This window comes from Polyodon spathula, unplaced genomic scaffold (genome assembly GCF_017654505.1).
Source record: "Polyodon spathula isolate WHYD16114869_AA unplaced genomic scaffold, ASM1765450v1 scaffolds_75, whole genome shotgun sequence".
In the NCBI taxonomy this organism is placed as follows: Eukaryota; Metazoa; Chordata; class Actinopteri; order Acipenseriformes; family Polyodontidae; genus Polyodon; species Polyodon spathula.
In genome coordinates this window covers 1-15,938 of record NW_024471569.1, presented here as the reverse complement: position 1 = coordinate 15,938, position 15,938 = coordinate 1, and the positions used below count along the sequence as shown (strand labels likewise).

General features: G+C 37.1%; 3 protein-coding genes across 6 annotated transcripts; all 3 read right to left on the bottom strand.

The window, feature by feature from the left end:
• Positions 1–579: 579 nt before the first annotated feature.
• On the bottom strand, positions 580–3,975 carry LOC121308012 (intelectin-1-like). Of its 2 annotated transcripts, none has more exons than XM_041240306.1 (8): positions 3,878–3,973; positions 3,673–3,735; positions 2,918–3,046; positions 2,394–2,641; positions 2,057–2,215; positions 1,527–1,653; positions 1,011–1,114; positions 580–847 (listed from the first exon to the last, which is right to left on the bottom strand). In XM_041240306.1, the coding sequence occupies exons 2-8, from the start codon at positions 3,731–3,733 to the stop codon at positions 695–697; spliced, it is 981 nt and encodes a 326-aa protein (XP_041096240.1). In that variant the 5' UTR covers positions 3,734–3,735; positions 3,878–3,973; the 3' UTR covers positions 580–694. The 2 variants fall into 2 exon arrangements, with proteins under 2 accessions (XP_041096240.1, XP_041096242.1); XM_041240308.1 differs by having other exon boundaries at positions 777–847; positions 968–1,114; positions 3,878–3,975.
• A 1,805-nt stretch (positions 3,976–5,780) lies between these two features.
• LOC121308009 (intelectin-1-like) lies at positions 5,781–9,175 on the bottom strand. Of its 2 annotated transcripts, none has more exons than XM_041240302.1 (8): positions 9,080–9,173; positions 8,875–8,937; positions 8,120–8,248; positions 7,596–7,843; positions 7,259–7,417; positions 6,729–6,855; positions 6,212–6,315; positions 5,781–6,048 (listed from the first exon to the last, which is right to left on the bottom strand). In XM_041240302.1, exons 2-8 carry the CDS (start codon positions 8,933–8,935, stop codon positions 5,896–5,898), a joined length of 981 nt encoding a protein of 326 aa, XP_041096236.1. In that variant the 5' UTR covers positions 8,936–8,937; positions 9,080–9,173; the 3' UTR covers positions 5,781–5,895. The 2 variants fall into 2 exon arrangements, with proteins under 2 accessions (XP_041096236.1, XP_041096237.1); XM_041240303.1 differs by having other exon boundaries at positions 5,980–6,048; positions 6,169–6,315; positions 9,080–9,175.
• Positions 9,176–10,981: 1,806 nt separating this feature from the next.
• LOC121308011 (intelectin-1-like) lies at positions 10,982–14,380 on the bottom strand. 2 transcript variants are annotated; one of them, XM_041240304.1, is made up of 8 exons: positions 14,285–14,378; positions 14,079–14,141; positions 13,324–13,452; positions 12,800–13,047; positions 12,463–12,621; positions 11,933–12,059; positions 11,413–11,516; positions 10,982–11,249 (listed from the first exon to the last, which is right to left on the bottom strand). In XM_041240304.1, the coding sequence occupies exons 2-8, from the start codon at positions 14,137–14,139 to the stop codon at positions 11,097–11,099; spliced, it is 981 nt and encodes a 326-aa protein (XP_041096238.1). In that variant the 5' UTR covers positions 14,140–14,141; positions 14,285–14,378; the 3' UTR covers positions 10,982–11,096. The 2 variants fall into 2 exon arrangements, with proteins under 2 accessions (XP_041096238.1, XP_041096239.1); XM_041240305.1 differs by having other exon boundaries at positions 11,181–11,249; positions 11,370–11,516; positions 14,285–14,380.
• Between the last annotated feature and the right edge of the window lie 1,558 nt (positions 14,381–15,938).

Genomic DNA, 15,938 nt, shown 5'->3' with positions numbered 1-15,938 from the left:
ATCAGGACTGGATCAAACTGCTATGCAATGGGAGTCTGCTTTCCATCCTTAAAAAGGGAACCCCAGTGACTACATCAAAGCACCTGGCTCTGCCACCATCACTTGGAAGAAACAGGAGACTGATAAGGAGAGGTTGCAGGGAAATGCCAGTCACGATGAGGCTGTTTTATTACTAAATAACGATTGTGGTTTGCCGCCATCTACTGTCAATTCGTAAAAGTACAGGTATCGCGACAGCGGTTTTAGAATAGACAGTTGGTTCTGGGAGAATCGTTAGGAACAAATGTGTTATTTTAAGAGATTTTGTTCTTATTATAATACATAGATCTTTTTCAACAGGAATAGTTCCTGCTGCCTTCAAAACTGTTTTGGTTAAGCCTTTTCCTGTGTTTAAAATAAATAAATAAATAAATAAACGTCACATCTAGATACAATCACATTATTAATATGATCGTGTTTTGTTAATTGTGTGATTATACTGTTCTGCATTGATCATGATACATACTGTCTGTAAAGCGCTTTGAGATACCATGGTATGAAAGGCGCTATATAAATAAAAGAAATAAATGCAAATAAATATTATTTTTATTTTATTTATTTTTTTATTATTTAAAACAGCATTTAGTTTTCTATCAACGGAATAGACTTTAAAAGACGCGATGCACACAGAATGCTGCTCCCGCTTGTCTGCGGTTCATCGGTAGAACATCAGCATCGTTGATTCCGTCATCTCCTTGGAAGCACTATACCCTGCTCCTGTTCCGTATCCACTCCAGTCCCAGCTTGAGAAGTCCCCACACTGTACGGGGTTGCCTTCAGGGAAGAACCCCCCTCCTCCCAAACAGCACTGCACAAGAGCACAGTGAATAGATTATGGATCAATGCGGCCAACAATGTGTATATATCTAAATATGTAAATTATGTTCATATAGGTTTCGATCCTAAAATTTGATTACATAGATTTTACCGTTCTATATTTCTTTTGCATACAGTAACGAAGCTGCACGTACGTGTTCAACGTTACATCCAGTTGCTTTGACTCCAGAGCAGATTGCCAGCGCTGCTTGCTCGCTATTAAAAACTCGAAAATGTATGAAGCCTGGTTCACATTCACCTGTTAAAGTACACAGTAAGAAAGGTCAGTATAATAACCAATATAACCATACCACTGTACCACGCTGGGAATCCGTATACAATCAGAACCCACCCTGCATCACCCTCCATTAGAGTGCTTTTGCTGTTCCATGCAGTTAATAGTTTGTGTGTTTGTGATTACACATTAACTATATTATATTATATTATATATATATATATATATATATATATATATATATATATATATATATATATATATATATATATATTCATACCTGAAAGAGCTTTTAAAATAGTCATCTTACACTAAAGACATTATACTGTATACAAACGATAGCTGACATTTGTTGACAAAAAAAATGAAAATAGAACAATTCTAAATATTTTATTGCCTTATATGATTAAAATCAAAACTATAAACTATTACTTACCACCACTTTTAATGTATGGTCCATATAGCTTGATGGTCGATTCATTATTTCCCAAATCATAGACAATGGGAGTGACCGGTCCATTGTCGGTTTTACACACACCTCCCCTGTATATCACTGGATATTTCTGAAGCACGGAAAATCAAACTCAGTAACACTGAATATATTTCCAGGACTCCATCGAACTGAAGCCAACCGGCGTGCATGTCTTCAGAATCATAGAAGTGGCCCTAACACTGCATGCTTACTCAAATGTCAAAACTCTTTTTCTCTTGTTCTACATCTCACCTCAATCAATTACCTGAGTTCATTACAATACATTTTTCAGGACACTTGTTACCACTGCATTTACCAGGAGAGATGATGAGCAGCTCTAAATGGCAATGGACCACAATCTCAAACCACTGAAAGTAGTTTTTAAGCATGCTTGCTCAACAGTAATGGACCAAATCAGGATACTGCAGCTAGCAGATCATCTGGGGAGCGGTGATCCAACCTTTAATACTAAATGCAGAATAGGTGCACCCTACCTGAAATAATCCATACAGGTTTTCTCCATCAAGTAGCAAGAACTTTGTTTCCGTGTGATATCTCAGAATGGCAGTGTCCCTCCAGTGCATCATTTCAGCATTGTTAAGAACATGCCATATAGACACATCAGCAGCTTTGATGTCATAATACCCTGGATTCTGAAAAATACAGGATTTGTTTAGTTTCTTCAGGACATGTAATTAAGCGATAGCTGATATGATGTGAAGTCGAGAATGTATTATAAGTGTTTTGGTCATCTATAGTATTCATTACTGTACCGTACATTAAAACAACGGTGAAGCGTTATCAATGGAGTAAATAATAACTAGGATTCACTTTATAGTCGTCCCCGGTGGCTCCTTCGGCTGACCCAAAGGTGACCATGTTGGACCAGTTGCCGTCCCCTTCAGGACGTCTTGCGTCATTCCCTTGCTGGCTGGACCAGCGGTCACCCACGGTACACTTCCCATACATGTTGTTTTCATGAACACTCCCGACCAGCGTCCAGCCTCCTCCATCCGTGCTCATGTCACAGAAGGTTTGATAGATCAGTCCAGTCTCGGTTGTTAAAAAATAAAGACCATCTGAAATTACAACACAAACAAATTAAAACACAAGATACACAGTAATTGCTAGGCTTCTGTGTTACAGTTTAACTGGTTAGTAAACTAATAAAGACATTGAGTTTCCACACAAAATTATCTTTACTCGACGTTTTTACTCAGTTAATCCTAAACCAGACTTTCCTAATACCTGTATCTGTTTACCAGTCTCTGTTTTAGATGGAGGGTGCCGATTTGATTTTCCCTTTAGATAAAGCTTGCAGAATCAATGCAAACCTTAACTACAGTCTTACATACCTTCTGTAACTCCACATTTTTCTTTAATGTCCTTGCAGCTCCTGGCAAGGTATCTGAATTTTTCTGGCAGACTGCTTAAATCTGGTTTGTTGTCATCGCTGTTGTTGTTGTTATTAATGCAATCATCATCTGAAAGCAAATAAAGCTCAGACTGAGAGTGGGAACGTTTCTTTGAATTCCATGTCTACCCCATCATAAAGCATACTGAATATGGGTTACAGAGTATGGAAGTTGGGTGTGGAATGTGGCATATATCATAAAACTGCCATATGCAATTTTTAAAACAACCGCATTTGGTTCTTATGCTACAGGATATGAATTGGTGTGGGTGATGCGGCAACAAGGAAATGTTATCATTTATATAACTTTTTATTAGAAGTGGGCATGGGTAGCTGAAAACCCAACCTGACCCAAGTCTCTTTTTACTATCCAGCTATCAATTATTAATTGGGAGAATTTAAGGAAAACGCAGGAAACAGGCAACAATGCAACAATGCAGTTAATAGTACATTTATGGCCAAAAGCAGTACAGTATTTAATGCTAGATTTCAAAATGTCACATTTTTGTCAGTTTTTAGTTAAGTATATGGAAAATTACAACGCTGTATGCAATTCAATATGTTAATGTAACAACATGTTTCATTTGACTTTATGAAGTAAAATGAGTTAATTCTATAGGGGGGTGCAGAGCCCGAGATTTGGGAAAATACATACATAAACAAACATATATATGAAATTTTTTTTTTCATACTTACCAATTCTGGACTCGCAAACTCTCAAAAAAACCGAGACAAATAAAATTGCCAGACTCAGCATGTCTGTTATAAAACATTTCATTGAAATTGTTGATTGTATGAAGTAAAATGCTTTCTACAGTGTATTTAGCAAACTGAGAAAAACCCAAAAAAAAAAAATCCATAAAATGTTTTAAAACTAGGATTATTAGTATTATTCTCTTACCTGCGGTTTCCCAGTCTTCTGATGTGGTTTTAAAAACAGTTTGAAAAGCCTGTGCGCTTTGCAGGCAGTTCAAATGATTATTAGTTAATCATTGCAGGCTTATCTGATGTTTTTGTTTTTATCACAATTTTATTGTGCAATCTGTCTGGGTTTTGCAATATACTGGAAAGAAAGTTTCAGTTTTTTCTTTTTTCGTCGCATTCTGTGCTAGCAGGAAAACAGAAAACCGAATTCTGCACTCCACTGGGACTGACTCGTTCATTTCCAATCAGCAGCAGATCAAGACTAAAGCTACTTCAATTGGGACTCTGTCCAGCCCAGGTGGGACAGCGGGATCTCTCAATCACTCCAACTCTGATGCAGGAGGTTATCCAATGAGCATCAAACACGAAGCATGCGAGAGGCAGGTTTAAAATCTCTGCCTGCACAAAACAGGATGTGCACTTCGGTGAATTCCTTTATTTGACTTTTAGGTAATGTCTGGTTGCAAACTGGATTGTAGATTGTAGTCTGCAGGTGGCAATGTAGCAGTAGTGGGTCCTTCCTTGGTTTTGAACACTACTTGGCCCTCACTTAGGCAGGACAGACACACAAGCAAGTGGAGGGGACCTTTCTAATAGAAAGAACATGACTAGAACAAAAGAATTAACAATTCCACGACTTCACATAACAAAATACCAAACGAGCAACAGGCAGTGTGTTTAAAATCATTTTAATGGAGTACTTGTCCAAAATATAGTTACAAATCACAATAAATACAACTTCCAACGTGTCATTACAAGAAAAACAACAAAAAAAAAGGAACATCAATAGAAACATTAACCAACATAATTAAACATAATAATATTGACTTATCATCACTCTTTTTAAGAACAAACTGACTCAAATATATATGGCACTATTTCTTAAACCTTTAAAACAACATTTGTTTGTATACAAATCATTTTTCTACATTCTTATAGCGAACTTTGAAACCTGCAATCTTTTTGGCACACGAAAAAATAACAAAAACATGAAACGGGGCATGCCGTCAAGAGAACGGGCACATCCTGCATTCTTTAGAACATGAAGCATGGAGGCAGTGAAAAAGGTATCTTTTATACCCTTGACCTGTGATTGAAGCAAGGCTGCAGTGCTGCAGTTTTGCTAATTACACAAACCTTTTCCAGTATTCCCAGGTGTCAATAACCTCCTTTCCTGGAACCTACAGGATCACTTTTGTAGGGGTTCAAGGCACCCTAAATTAGAAATCAACCTCATTTCACAGTATATTTATTGTACAGTCATTTTAATAAACAGGTTAATAAGATCATCCCTGGAAAAAAAACCCTGCTGTATTTAAACAGATCAGACACTGTGGAGATCATTGAAACACACCCCTTAATCCAAGACATTCTACACCATTAGCCTATACAGGCTATCAGGTTTACAGAACACACTGTAGTGTTTACAACAATCCTTTGCTGGAGGTATTGCTGTGATCGATTTCAACCCTGATTGTTTTATTCACTCATCCAAAACACAGGATCCCCGGACGGTCTGATCGGATCTATACTCAAGCACTAGTGAGAATAGACAGTTGGTTCTGGGAGAATCGTTAGGAACAAATGTGTCATTTTAAGAGATTTTGTTCTTATTATAATACATAGATCTTTCTCAACAGGAATAGTTCCTGCTGCCTTCAAAACTGTTTTGGTTAAGCCTTTTCCTGTGTTTAAAATAAATAAATAAATAAATAAACGTCACATCTAGATACAATCACATTATTAATATGATCGTGTTTTGTTAATTGTGTGATTATACTGTTCTGCATTGATCATGATACATACTGTCTGTAAAGCGCTTTGAGATACCATGGTATGAAAGGCGCTATATAAATAAAAGAAATAAATGCAAATAAATATTATTTTTATTTTATTTATTTTTTTATTATTTAAAACAGCATTTAGTTTTCTATCAACGGAATAGACTTTAAAAGACGCGATGCACACAGAATGCTGCTCCCGCTTGTCTGCGGTTCATCGGTAGAACATCAGCATCGTTGATTCCGTCATCTCCTTGGAAGCACTATACCCTGCTCCTGTTCCGTATCCACTCCAGTCCCAGCTTGAGAAGTCCCCACACTGTACGGGGTTGCCTTCAGGGAAGAACCCCCCTCCTCCCAAACAGCACTGCACAAGAGCACAGTGAATAGATTATGGATCAATGCGGCCAACAATGTGTATATATCTAAATATGCAAATTATGTTCATATAGGTTTCGATCCTAAAATTTGATTACATAGATTTTACCGTTCTATATTTCTTTTGCATACAGTAACGAAGCTGCACGTACGTGTTCAACGTTACATCCAGTTGCTTTGACTCCAGAGCAGATTGCCAGCGCTGCTTGCTCTCTATTAAAAACTCGAAAATGTATGAAGCCTGGTTCACATTCACCTGTTAAAGTACACAGTAAGAAAGGTCAGTATAATAACCAATATAACCATACCACTGTACCACGCTGGGAATCCGTATACAATCAGAACCCACCCTGCATCACCCTCCATTAGAGTGCTTTTGCTGTTCCATGCAGTTAATAGTTTGTGTGTTTGTGATTACACATTAACTATATTATATTATATATATATATATATATATATATATATATATATATATATATATATATATATATATATATATATATATATTCATACCTGAAAGAGCTTTTAAAATAGTCATCTTACACTAAAGACATTATACTGTATACAAACGATAGCTGACATTTGTTGACAAAAAAAATGAAAATAGAACAATTCTAAATATTTTATTGCCTTATATGATTAAAATCAAAACTATAAACTATTACTTACCACCACTTTTAATGTATGGTCCATATAGCTTGATGGTCGATTCATTATTTCCCAAATCATAGACAATGGGAGTGACCGGTCCATTGTCGGTTTTACACACACCTCCCCTGTATATCACTGGATATTTCTGAAGCACGGAAAATCAAACTCAGTAACACTGAATATATTTCCAGGACTCCATCGAACTGAAGCCAACCGGCGTGCATGTCTTCAGAATCATAGAAGTGGCCCTAACACTGCATGCTTACTCAAATGTCAAAACTCTTTTTCTCTTGTTCTACATCTCACCTCAATCAATTACCTGAGTTCATTACAATACATTTTTCAGGACACTTGTTACCACTGCATTTACCAGGAGAGATGATGAGCAGCTCTAAATGGCAATGGACCACAATCTCAAACCACTGAAAGTAGTTTTTAAGCATGCTTGCTCAACAGTAATGGACCAAATCAGGATACTGCAGCTAGCAGATCATCTGGGGAGCGGTGATCCAACCTTTAATACTAAATGCAGAATAGGTGCACCCTACCTGAAATAATCCATACAGGTTTTCTCCATCAAGTAGCAAGAACTTTGTTTCCGTGTGATATCTCAGAATGGCAGTGTCCCTCCAGTGCATCATTTCAGCATTGTTAAGAACATGCCATATAGACACATCAGCAGCTTTGATGTCATAATACCCTGGATTCTGAAAAATACAGGATTTGTTTAGTTTCTTCAGGACATGTAATTAAGCGATAGCTGATATGATGTGAAGTCGAGAATGTATTATAAGTGTTTTGGTCATCTATAGTATTCATTACTGTACCGTACATTAAAACAACGGTGAAGCGTTATCAATGGAGTAAATAATAACTAGGATTCACTTTATAGTCGTCCCCGGTGGCTCCTTCGGCTGACCCAAAGGTGACCATGTTGGACCAGTTGCCGTCCCCTTCAGGACGTCTTGCGTCATTCCCTTGCTGGCTGGACCAGCGGTCACCCACGGTACACTTCCCATACATGTTGTTTTCATGAACACTCCCGACCAGCGTCCAGCCTCCTCCATCCGTGCTCATGTCACAGAAGGTTTGATAGATCAGTCCAGTCTCGGTTGTTAAAAAATAAAGACCATCTGAAATTACAACACAAACAAATTAAAACACAAGATACACAGTAATTGCTAGGCTTCTGTGTTACAGTTTAACTGGTTAGTAAACTAATAAAGACATTGAGTTTCCACACAAAATTATCTTTACTCGACGTTTTTACTCAGTTAATCCTAAACCAGACTTTCCTAATACCTGTATCTGTTTACCAGTCTCTGTTTTAGATGGAGGGTGCCGATTTGATTTTCCCTTTAGATAAAGCTTGCAGAATCAATGCAAACCTTAACTACAGTCTTACATACCTTCTGTAACTCCACATTTTTCTTTAATGTCCTTGCAGCTCCTGGCAAGGTATCTGAATTTTTCTGGCAGACTGCTTAAATCTGGTTTGTTGTCATCGCTGTTGTCCTTGTTATTAATGCAATCATTATCTGAAAGCAAATAAAGCTCAGACTGAGAGTGGGAACGTTTCTTTGAATTCCATGTCTACCCCATCATAAAGCATACTGAATATGGGTTACAGAGTATGGAAGTTGGGTGTGGAATGTGGCATATATCATAAAACTGCCATATGCAATTTTTAAAACAACCGCATTTGGTTCTTATGCTACAGGATATGAATTGGTGTGGGTGATGCGGCAACAAGGAAATGTTATCATTTATATAACTTTTTATTAGAAGTGGGCATGGGTAGCTGAAAACCCAACCTGACCCAAGTCTCTTTTTACTATCCAGCTATCAATTATTAATTGGGAGAATTTAAGGAAAACGCAGGAAACAGGCAACAATGCAACAATGCAGTTAATAGTACCTTTATGGCCAAAAGCAGTACAGTATTTAATGCTAGATTTCAAAATGTCACATTTTTGTCAGTTTTTAGTTAAGTATATGGAAAATTACAACGCTGTATGCAATTCAATATGTTAATGTAACAACATGTTTCATTTGACTTTATGAAGTAAAATGAGTTAATTCTATAGGGGGGTGCAGAGCCCGAGATTTGGGAAAATACATACATAAACAAACATATATATGAAATTTTTTTTTTCATACTTACCAATTCTGGACTCGCAAACTCTCAAAAAAACCGAGACAAATAAAATTGCCAGACTCAGCATGTCTGTAATAAAACATTTCATTGAAATTGTTGATTGTATGAAGTAAAATGCTTTCTACAGTGTATTTAGCAAACTGAGAAAAACCAAAAAAAAAAAAATCCATAAAATGTTTTAAAACTAGGATTATTAGTATTATTCTCTTACCTGCGGTTTCCCAGTCTTCTGATGTGGTTTTAAAAACAGTTTGAAAAGCCTGTGCGCTTTGCAGGCAGTTCAAATGATTATTAGTTAATCATTGCAGGCTTATCTGATGTTTTTGTTTTTATCACAATTTTATTGTGCAATCTGTCTGGGTTTTGCAATATACTGGAAAGAAAGTTTCAGTTTTTTCTTTTTTCGTCGCATTCTGTGCTAGCAGGAAAACAGAAAACCGAATTCTGCACTCCACTGGGACTGACTCGTTCATTTCCAATCAGCAGCAGATCAAGACTAAAGCTACTTCAATTGGGACTCTGTCCAGCCCAGGTGGGACAGCGGGATCTCTCAATCACTCCAACTCTGATGCAGGAGGTTATCCAATGAGCATCAAACACGAAGCATGCGAGAGGCAGGTTTAAAATCTCTGCCTGCACAAAACAGGATGTGCACTTCGGTGAATTCCTTTATTTGACTTTTAGGTAATGTCTGGTTGCAAACTGGATTGTAGATTGTAGTCTGCAGGTGGCAATGTAGCAGTAGTGGGTCCTTCCTTGGTTTTGAACACTACTTGGCCCTCACTTAGGCAGGACAGACACACAAGCAAGTGGAGGGGACCTTTCTAATAGAAAGAACATGACTAGAACAAAAGAATTAACAATTCCACGACTTCACATAACAAAATACCAAACGAGCAACAGGCAGTGTGTTTAAAATCATTTTAATGGAGTACTTGTCCAAAATATAGTTACAAATCACAATAAATACAACTTCCAACGTGTCATTACAAGAAAAACAACAAAAAAAAAGGAACATCAATAGAAACATTAACCAACATAATTAAACATCATAATATTGACTTATCATCACTCTTTTTAAGAACAAACTGACTCAAATATATATGGCACTATTTCTTAAACCTTTAAAACAACATTTGTTTGTATACAAATCATTTTTCTACATTCTTATAGCGAACTTTGAAACCTGCAATCTTTTTGGCACACGAAAAAATAACAAAAACATGAAACGGGGCATGCCGTCAAGAGAACGGGCACATCCTGCATTCTTTAGAACATGAAGCATGGAGGCAGTGAAAAAGGTATCTTTTATACCCTTGACCTGTGATTGAAGCAAGGCTGCAGTGCTGCAGTTTTGCTAATTACACAAACCTTTTCCAGTATTCCCAGGTGTCAATAACCTCCTTTCCTGGAACCTACAGGATCACTTTTGTAGGGGTTCAAGGCACCCTAAATTAGAAATCAACCTCATTTCACAGTATATTTATTGTACAGTCATTTTAATAAACAGGTTAATAAGATCATCCCTGGAAAAAAACCCTGCTGTATTTAAACAGATCAGACACTGTGGAGATCATTGAAACACACCCCTTAATCCAAGACATTCTACACCATTAGCCTATACAGGCTATCAGGTTTACAGAACACACTGTAGTGTTTACAACAATCCTTTGCTGGAGGTATTGCTGTGATCGATTTCAACCCTGATTGTTTTATTCACTCATCCAAAACACAGGATGCCCGGACGGTCTGATCGGATCTATACTCAAGCACTAGTGAGAATAGACAGTTGGTTCTGGGAGAATCGTTAGGAACAAATGTGTCATTTTAAGAGATTTTGTTCTTATTATAATACATAGATCTTTCTCAACAGGAATAGTTCCTGCTGCCTTCAAAACTGTTTTGGTTAAGCCTTTTCCTGTGTTTAAAATAAATAAATAAATAAATAAACGTCACATCTAGATACAATCACATTATTAATATGATCGTGTTTTGTTAATTGTGTGATTATACTGTTCTGCATTGATCATGATACATACTGTCTGTAAAGCGCTTTGAGATACCATGGTATGAAAGGCGCTATATAAATAAAAGAAATAAATGCAAATAAATATTATTTTTATTTTATTTATTTTTTTATTATTTAAAACAGCATTTAGTTTTCTATCAACGGAATAGACTTTAAAAGACGCGATGCACACAGAATGCTGCTCCCGCTTGTCTGCGGTTCATCGGTAGAACATCAGCATCGTTGATTCCGTCATCTCCTTGGAAGCACTATACCCTGCTCCTGTTCCGTATCCACTCCAGTCCCAGCTTGAGAAGTCCCCACACTGTACGGGGTTGCCTTCAGGGAAGAACCCCCCTCCTCCCAAACAGCACTGCACAAGAGCACAGTGAATAGATTATGGATCAATGCGGCCAACAATGTGTATATATCTAAATATGCAAATTATGTTCATATAGGTTTCGATCCTAAAATTTGATTACATAGATTTTACCGTTCTATATTTCTTTTGCATACAGTAACGAAGCTGCACGTACGTGTTCAACGTTACATCCAGTTGCTTTGACTCCAGAGCAGATTGCCAGCGCTGCTTGCTCTCTATTAAAAACTCGAAAATGTATGAAGCCTGGTTCACATTCACCTGTTAAAGTACACAGTAAGAAAGGTCAGTATAATAACCAATATAACCATACCACTGTACCACGCTGGGAATCCGTATACAATCAGAACCCACCCTGCATCACCCTCCATTAGAGTGCTTTTGCTGTTCCATGCAGTTAATAGTTTGTGTGTTTGTGATTACACATTAACTATATTATATTATATTATATATATATATATATATATATATATATATATATATATATATATATATATATATATATATATATATATTCATACCTGAAAGAGCTTTTAAAATAGTCATCTTACACTAAAGACATTATACTGTATACAAACGATAGCTGACATTTGTTGACAAAAAAAATGAAAATAGAACAATTCTAAATATTTTATTGCCTTATATGATTAAAATCAAAACTATAAACTATTACTTACCACCACTTTTAATGTATGGTCCATATAGCTTGATGGTCGATTCATTATTTCCCAAATCATAGACAATGGGAGTGACCGGTCCATTGTCGGTTTTACACACACCTCCCCTGTATATCACTGGATATTTCTGAAGCACGGAAAATCAAACTCAGTAACACTGAATATATTTCCAGGACTCCATCGAACTGAAGCCAACCGGCGTGCATGTCTTCAGAATCCTAGAAGTGGCCCTAACACTGCATGCTTACTCAAATGTCAAAACTCTTTTTCTCTTGTTCTACATCTCACCTCAATCAATTACCTGAGTTCATTACAATACATTTTTCAGGACACTTGTTACCACTGCATTTACCAGGAGAGATGATGAGCAGCTCTAAATGGCAATGGACCACAATCTCAAACCACTGAAAGTAGTTTTTAAGCATGCTTGCTCAACAGTAATGGACCAAATCAGGATACTGCAGCTAGCAGATCATCTGGGGAGCGGTGATCCAACCTTTAATACTAAATGCAGAATAGGTGCACCCTACCTGAAATAATCCATACAGGTTTTCTCCATCAAGTAGCAAGAACTTTGTTTCCGTGTGATATCTCAGAATGGCAGTGTCCCTCCAGTGCATCATTTCAGCATTGTTAAGAACATGCCATATAGACACATCAGCAGCTTTGATGTCATAATACCCTGGATTCTGAAAAATACAGGATTTGTTTAGTTTCTTCAGGACATGTAATTAAGCGATAGCTGATATGATGTGAAGTCGAGAATGTATTATAAGTGTTTTGGTCATCTATAGTATTCATTACTGTACCGTACATTAAAACAACGGTGAAGCGTTATCAATGGAGTAAATAATAACTAGGATTCACTTTATAGTCGTCCCCGGTGGCTCCTTCGGCTGACCCAAAGGTGACCATGTTGGACCAGTTGCCGTCCCCTTCAGGACGTCTTGCGTCATTCCCTTGCTGGCTGGACCAGCGGTCACCCACGGTACACTTCCCATACATGTTGTTTTCATGAACACTCCCGACCAGCGTCCAGCCTCCTCCATCCGTGCTCATGTCACAGAAGGTTTGATAGATCAGTCCAGTCTCGGTTGTTAAAAAATAAAGACCATCTGAAATTACAACACAAACAAATTAAAACACAAGATACACAGTAATTGCTAGGCTTCTGTGTTACAGTTTAACTGGTTAGTAAACTAATAAAGACATTGAGTTTCCACACAAAATTATCTTTACTCGACGTTTTTACTCAGTTAATCCTAAACCAGACTTTCCTAATACCTGTATCTGTTTACCAGTCTCTGTTTTAGATGGAGGGTGCCGATTTGATTTTCCCTTTAGATAAAGCTTGCAGAATCAATGCAAACCTTAACTACAGTCTTACATACCTTCTGTAACTCCACATTTTTCTTTAATGTCCTTGCAGCTCCTGGCAAGGTATCTGAATTTTTCTGGCAGACTGCTTAAATCTGGTTTGTTGTCATCGCTGTTGTCCTTGTTATTAATGCAATCATTATCTGAAAGCAAATAAAGCTCAGACTGAGAGTGGGAACGTTTCTTTGAATTCCATGTCTACCCCATCATAAAGCATACTGAATATGGGTTACAGAGTATGGAAGTTGGGTGTGGAATGTGGCATATATCATAAAACTGCCATATGCAATTTTTAAAACAACCGCATTTGGTTCTTATGCTACAGGATATGAATTGGTGTGGGTGATGCGGCAACAAGGAAATGTTATCATTTATATAACTTTTTATTAGAAGTGGGCATGGGTAGCTGAAAACCCAACCTGACCCAAGTCTCTTTTTACTATCCAGCTATCAATTATTAATTGGGAGAATTTAAGGAAAACGCAGGAAACAGGCAACAATGCAACAATGCAGTTAATAGTACCTTTATGGCCAAAAGCAGTACAGTATTTAATGCTAGATTTCAAAATGTCACATTTTTGTCAGTTTTTAGTTAAGTATATGGAAAATTACAACGCTGTATGCAATTCAATATGTTAATGTAACAACATGTTTCATTTGACTTTATGAAGTAAAATGAGTTAATTCTATAGGGGGGTGCAGAGCCCGAGATTTGGGAAAATACATACATAAACAAACATATATATGAAATTTTTTTTTTCATACTTACCAATTCTGGACTCGCAAACTCTCAAAAAAACCGAGACAAATAAAATTGCCAGACTCAGCATGTCTGTAATAAAACATTTCATTGAAATTGTTGATTGTATGAAGTAAAATGCTTTCTACAGTGTATTTAGCAAACTGAGAAAAACCAAAAAAAAAAAAAATCCATAAAATGTTTTAAAACTAGGATTATTAGTATTATTCTCTTACCTGCGGTTTCCCAGTCTTCTGATGTGGTTTTAAAAACAGTTTGAAAAGCCTGTGCGCTTTGCAGGCAGTTCAAATGATTATTAGTTAATCATTGCAGGCTTATCTGATGTTTTTGTTTTTATCACAATTTTATTGTGCAATCTGTCTGGGTTTTGCAATATACTGGAAAGAAAGTTTCAGTTTTTTCTTTTTTCGTCGCATTCTGTGCTAGCAGGAAAACAGAAAACCAAATTCTGCACTCCACTGGGACTGACTCGTTCATTTCCAATCAGCAGCAGATCAAGACTAAAGCTACTTCAATTGGGACTCTGTCCAGCCCAGGTGGGACAGCGGGATCTCTCAATCACTCCAACTCTGATGCAGGAGGTTATCCAATGAGCATCAAACACGAAGCATGCGAGAGGCAGGTTTAAAATCTCTGCCTGCACAAAACAGGATGTGCACTTCGGTGAATTCCTTTATTTGACTTTTAGGTAATGTCTGGTTGCAAACTGGATTGTAGATTGTAGTCTGCAGGTGGCAATGTAGCAGTAGTGGGTCCTTCCTTGGTTTTGAACACTACTTGGCCCTCACTTAGGCAGGACAGACACACAAGCAAGTGGAGGGGACCTTTCTAATAGAAAGAACATGACTAGAACAAAAGAATTAACAATTCCACGACTTCACATAACAAAATACCAAACGAGCAACAGGCAGTGTGTTTAAAATCATTTTAATGGAGTACTTGTCCAAAATATAGTTACAAATCACAATAAATACAACTTCCAACGTGTCATTACAAGAAAAACAACAAAAAAAAAGGAACATCAATAGAAACATTAACCAACATAATTAAACATCATAATATTGACTTATCATCACTCTTTTTAAGAACAAACTGACTCAAATATATATGGCACTATTTCTTAAACCTTTAAAACAACATTTGTTTGTATACAAATCATTTTTCTACATTCTTATAGCGAACTTTGAAACCTGCAATCTTTTTGGCACACGAAAAAATAACAAAAACATGAAACGGGGCATGCCGTCAAGAGAACGGGCACATCCTGCATTCTTTAGAACATGAAGCATGGAGGCAGTGAAAAAGGTATCTTTTATACCCTTGACCTGTGATTGAAGCAAGGCTGCAGTGCTGCAGTTTTGCTAATTACACAAACCTTTTCCAGTATTCCCAGGTGTCAATAACCTCCTTTCCTGGAACCTACAGGATCACTTTTGTAGGGGTTCAAGGCACCCTAAATTAGAAATCAACCTCATTTCACAGTATATTTATTGTACAGTCATTTTAATAAACAGGTTAATAAGATCATCCCTGGAAAAAAACCCTGCTGTATTTAAACAGATCAGACACTGTGGAGATCATTGAAACACACCCCTTAATCCAAGACATTCTACACCATTAGCCTATACAGGCTATCAGGTTTACAGAACACACTGTAGTGTTTACAACAATCCTTTGCTGGAGGTATTGCTGTGATCGATTTCAACCCTGATTGTTTTATTCACTCATCCAAAACACAGGATCCCCGGACGGTCTGATCGGATTTATACTCAAGCACTAGTGAGAATCATTTGTCATACATGTTTGGTTTTTAAACCTTTTAAAGGATTTGAAATCAGTCTCAGCTTAACCCCCCAGTGGACACTATTC

Bases quoted from the DNA above. Each gene is read 5' to 3' on its own strand.
- LOC121308011 (XM_041240304.1), bottom strand. From the start codon at position 14,139: ATGCTGAGTCTGGCAATTTTATTTGTCTCGGTTTTTTTGAGAGTTTGC. The intron at 13,453-14,078 runs GTAAGTATGAAA...ATTTGCTTTCAG, and splicing joins AGTTTGCGAGTCCAGAATTG to ATAATGATTGCATTAATAAC. The intron at 13,048-13,323 runs GTATGTAAGACT...TTGTAATTTCAG, and splicing joins AAAATGTGGAGTTACAGAAG to ATGGTCTTTATTTTTTAACA.
- LOC121308009 (XM_041240302.1), bottom strand. From the start codon at position 8,935: ATGCTGAGTCTGGCAATTTTATTTGTCTCGGTTTTTTTGAGAGTTTGC. The intron at 8,249-8,874 runs GTAAGTATGAAA...ATTTGCTTTCAG, and splicing joins AGTTTGCGAGTCCAGAATTG to ATAATGATTGCATTAATAAC. The intron at 6,049-6,211 runs GTACGTGCAGCT...GCTCTTGTGCAG, and splicing joins CTGGATGTAACGTTGAACAC to TGCTGTTTGGGAGGAGGGGG.
- LOC121308012 (XM_041240306.1), bottom strand. From the start codon at position 3,733: ATGCTGAGTCTGGCAATTTTATTTGTCTCGGTTTTTTTGAGAGTTTGC. The intron at 3,047-3,672 runs GTAAGTATGAAA...ATTTGCTTTCAG, and splicing joins AGTTTGCGAGTCCAGAATTG to ATGATGATTGCATTAATAAC. The intron at 1,654-2,056 runs GTAGGGTGCACC...TCCGTGCTTCAG, and splicing joins ACCTGTATGGATTATTTCAG to AAATATCCAGTGATATACAG.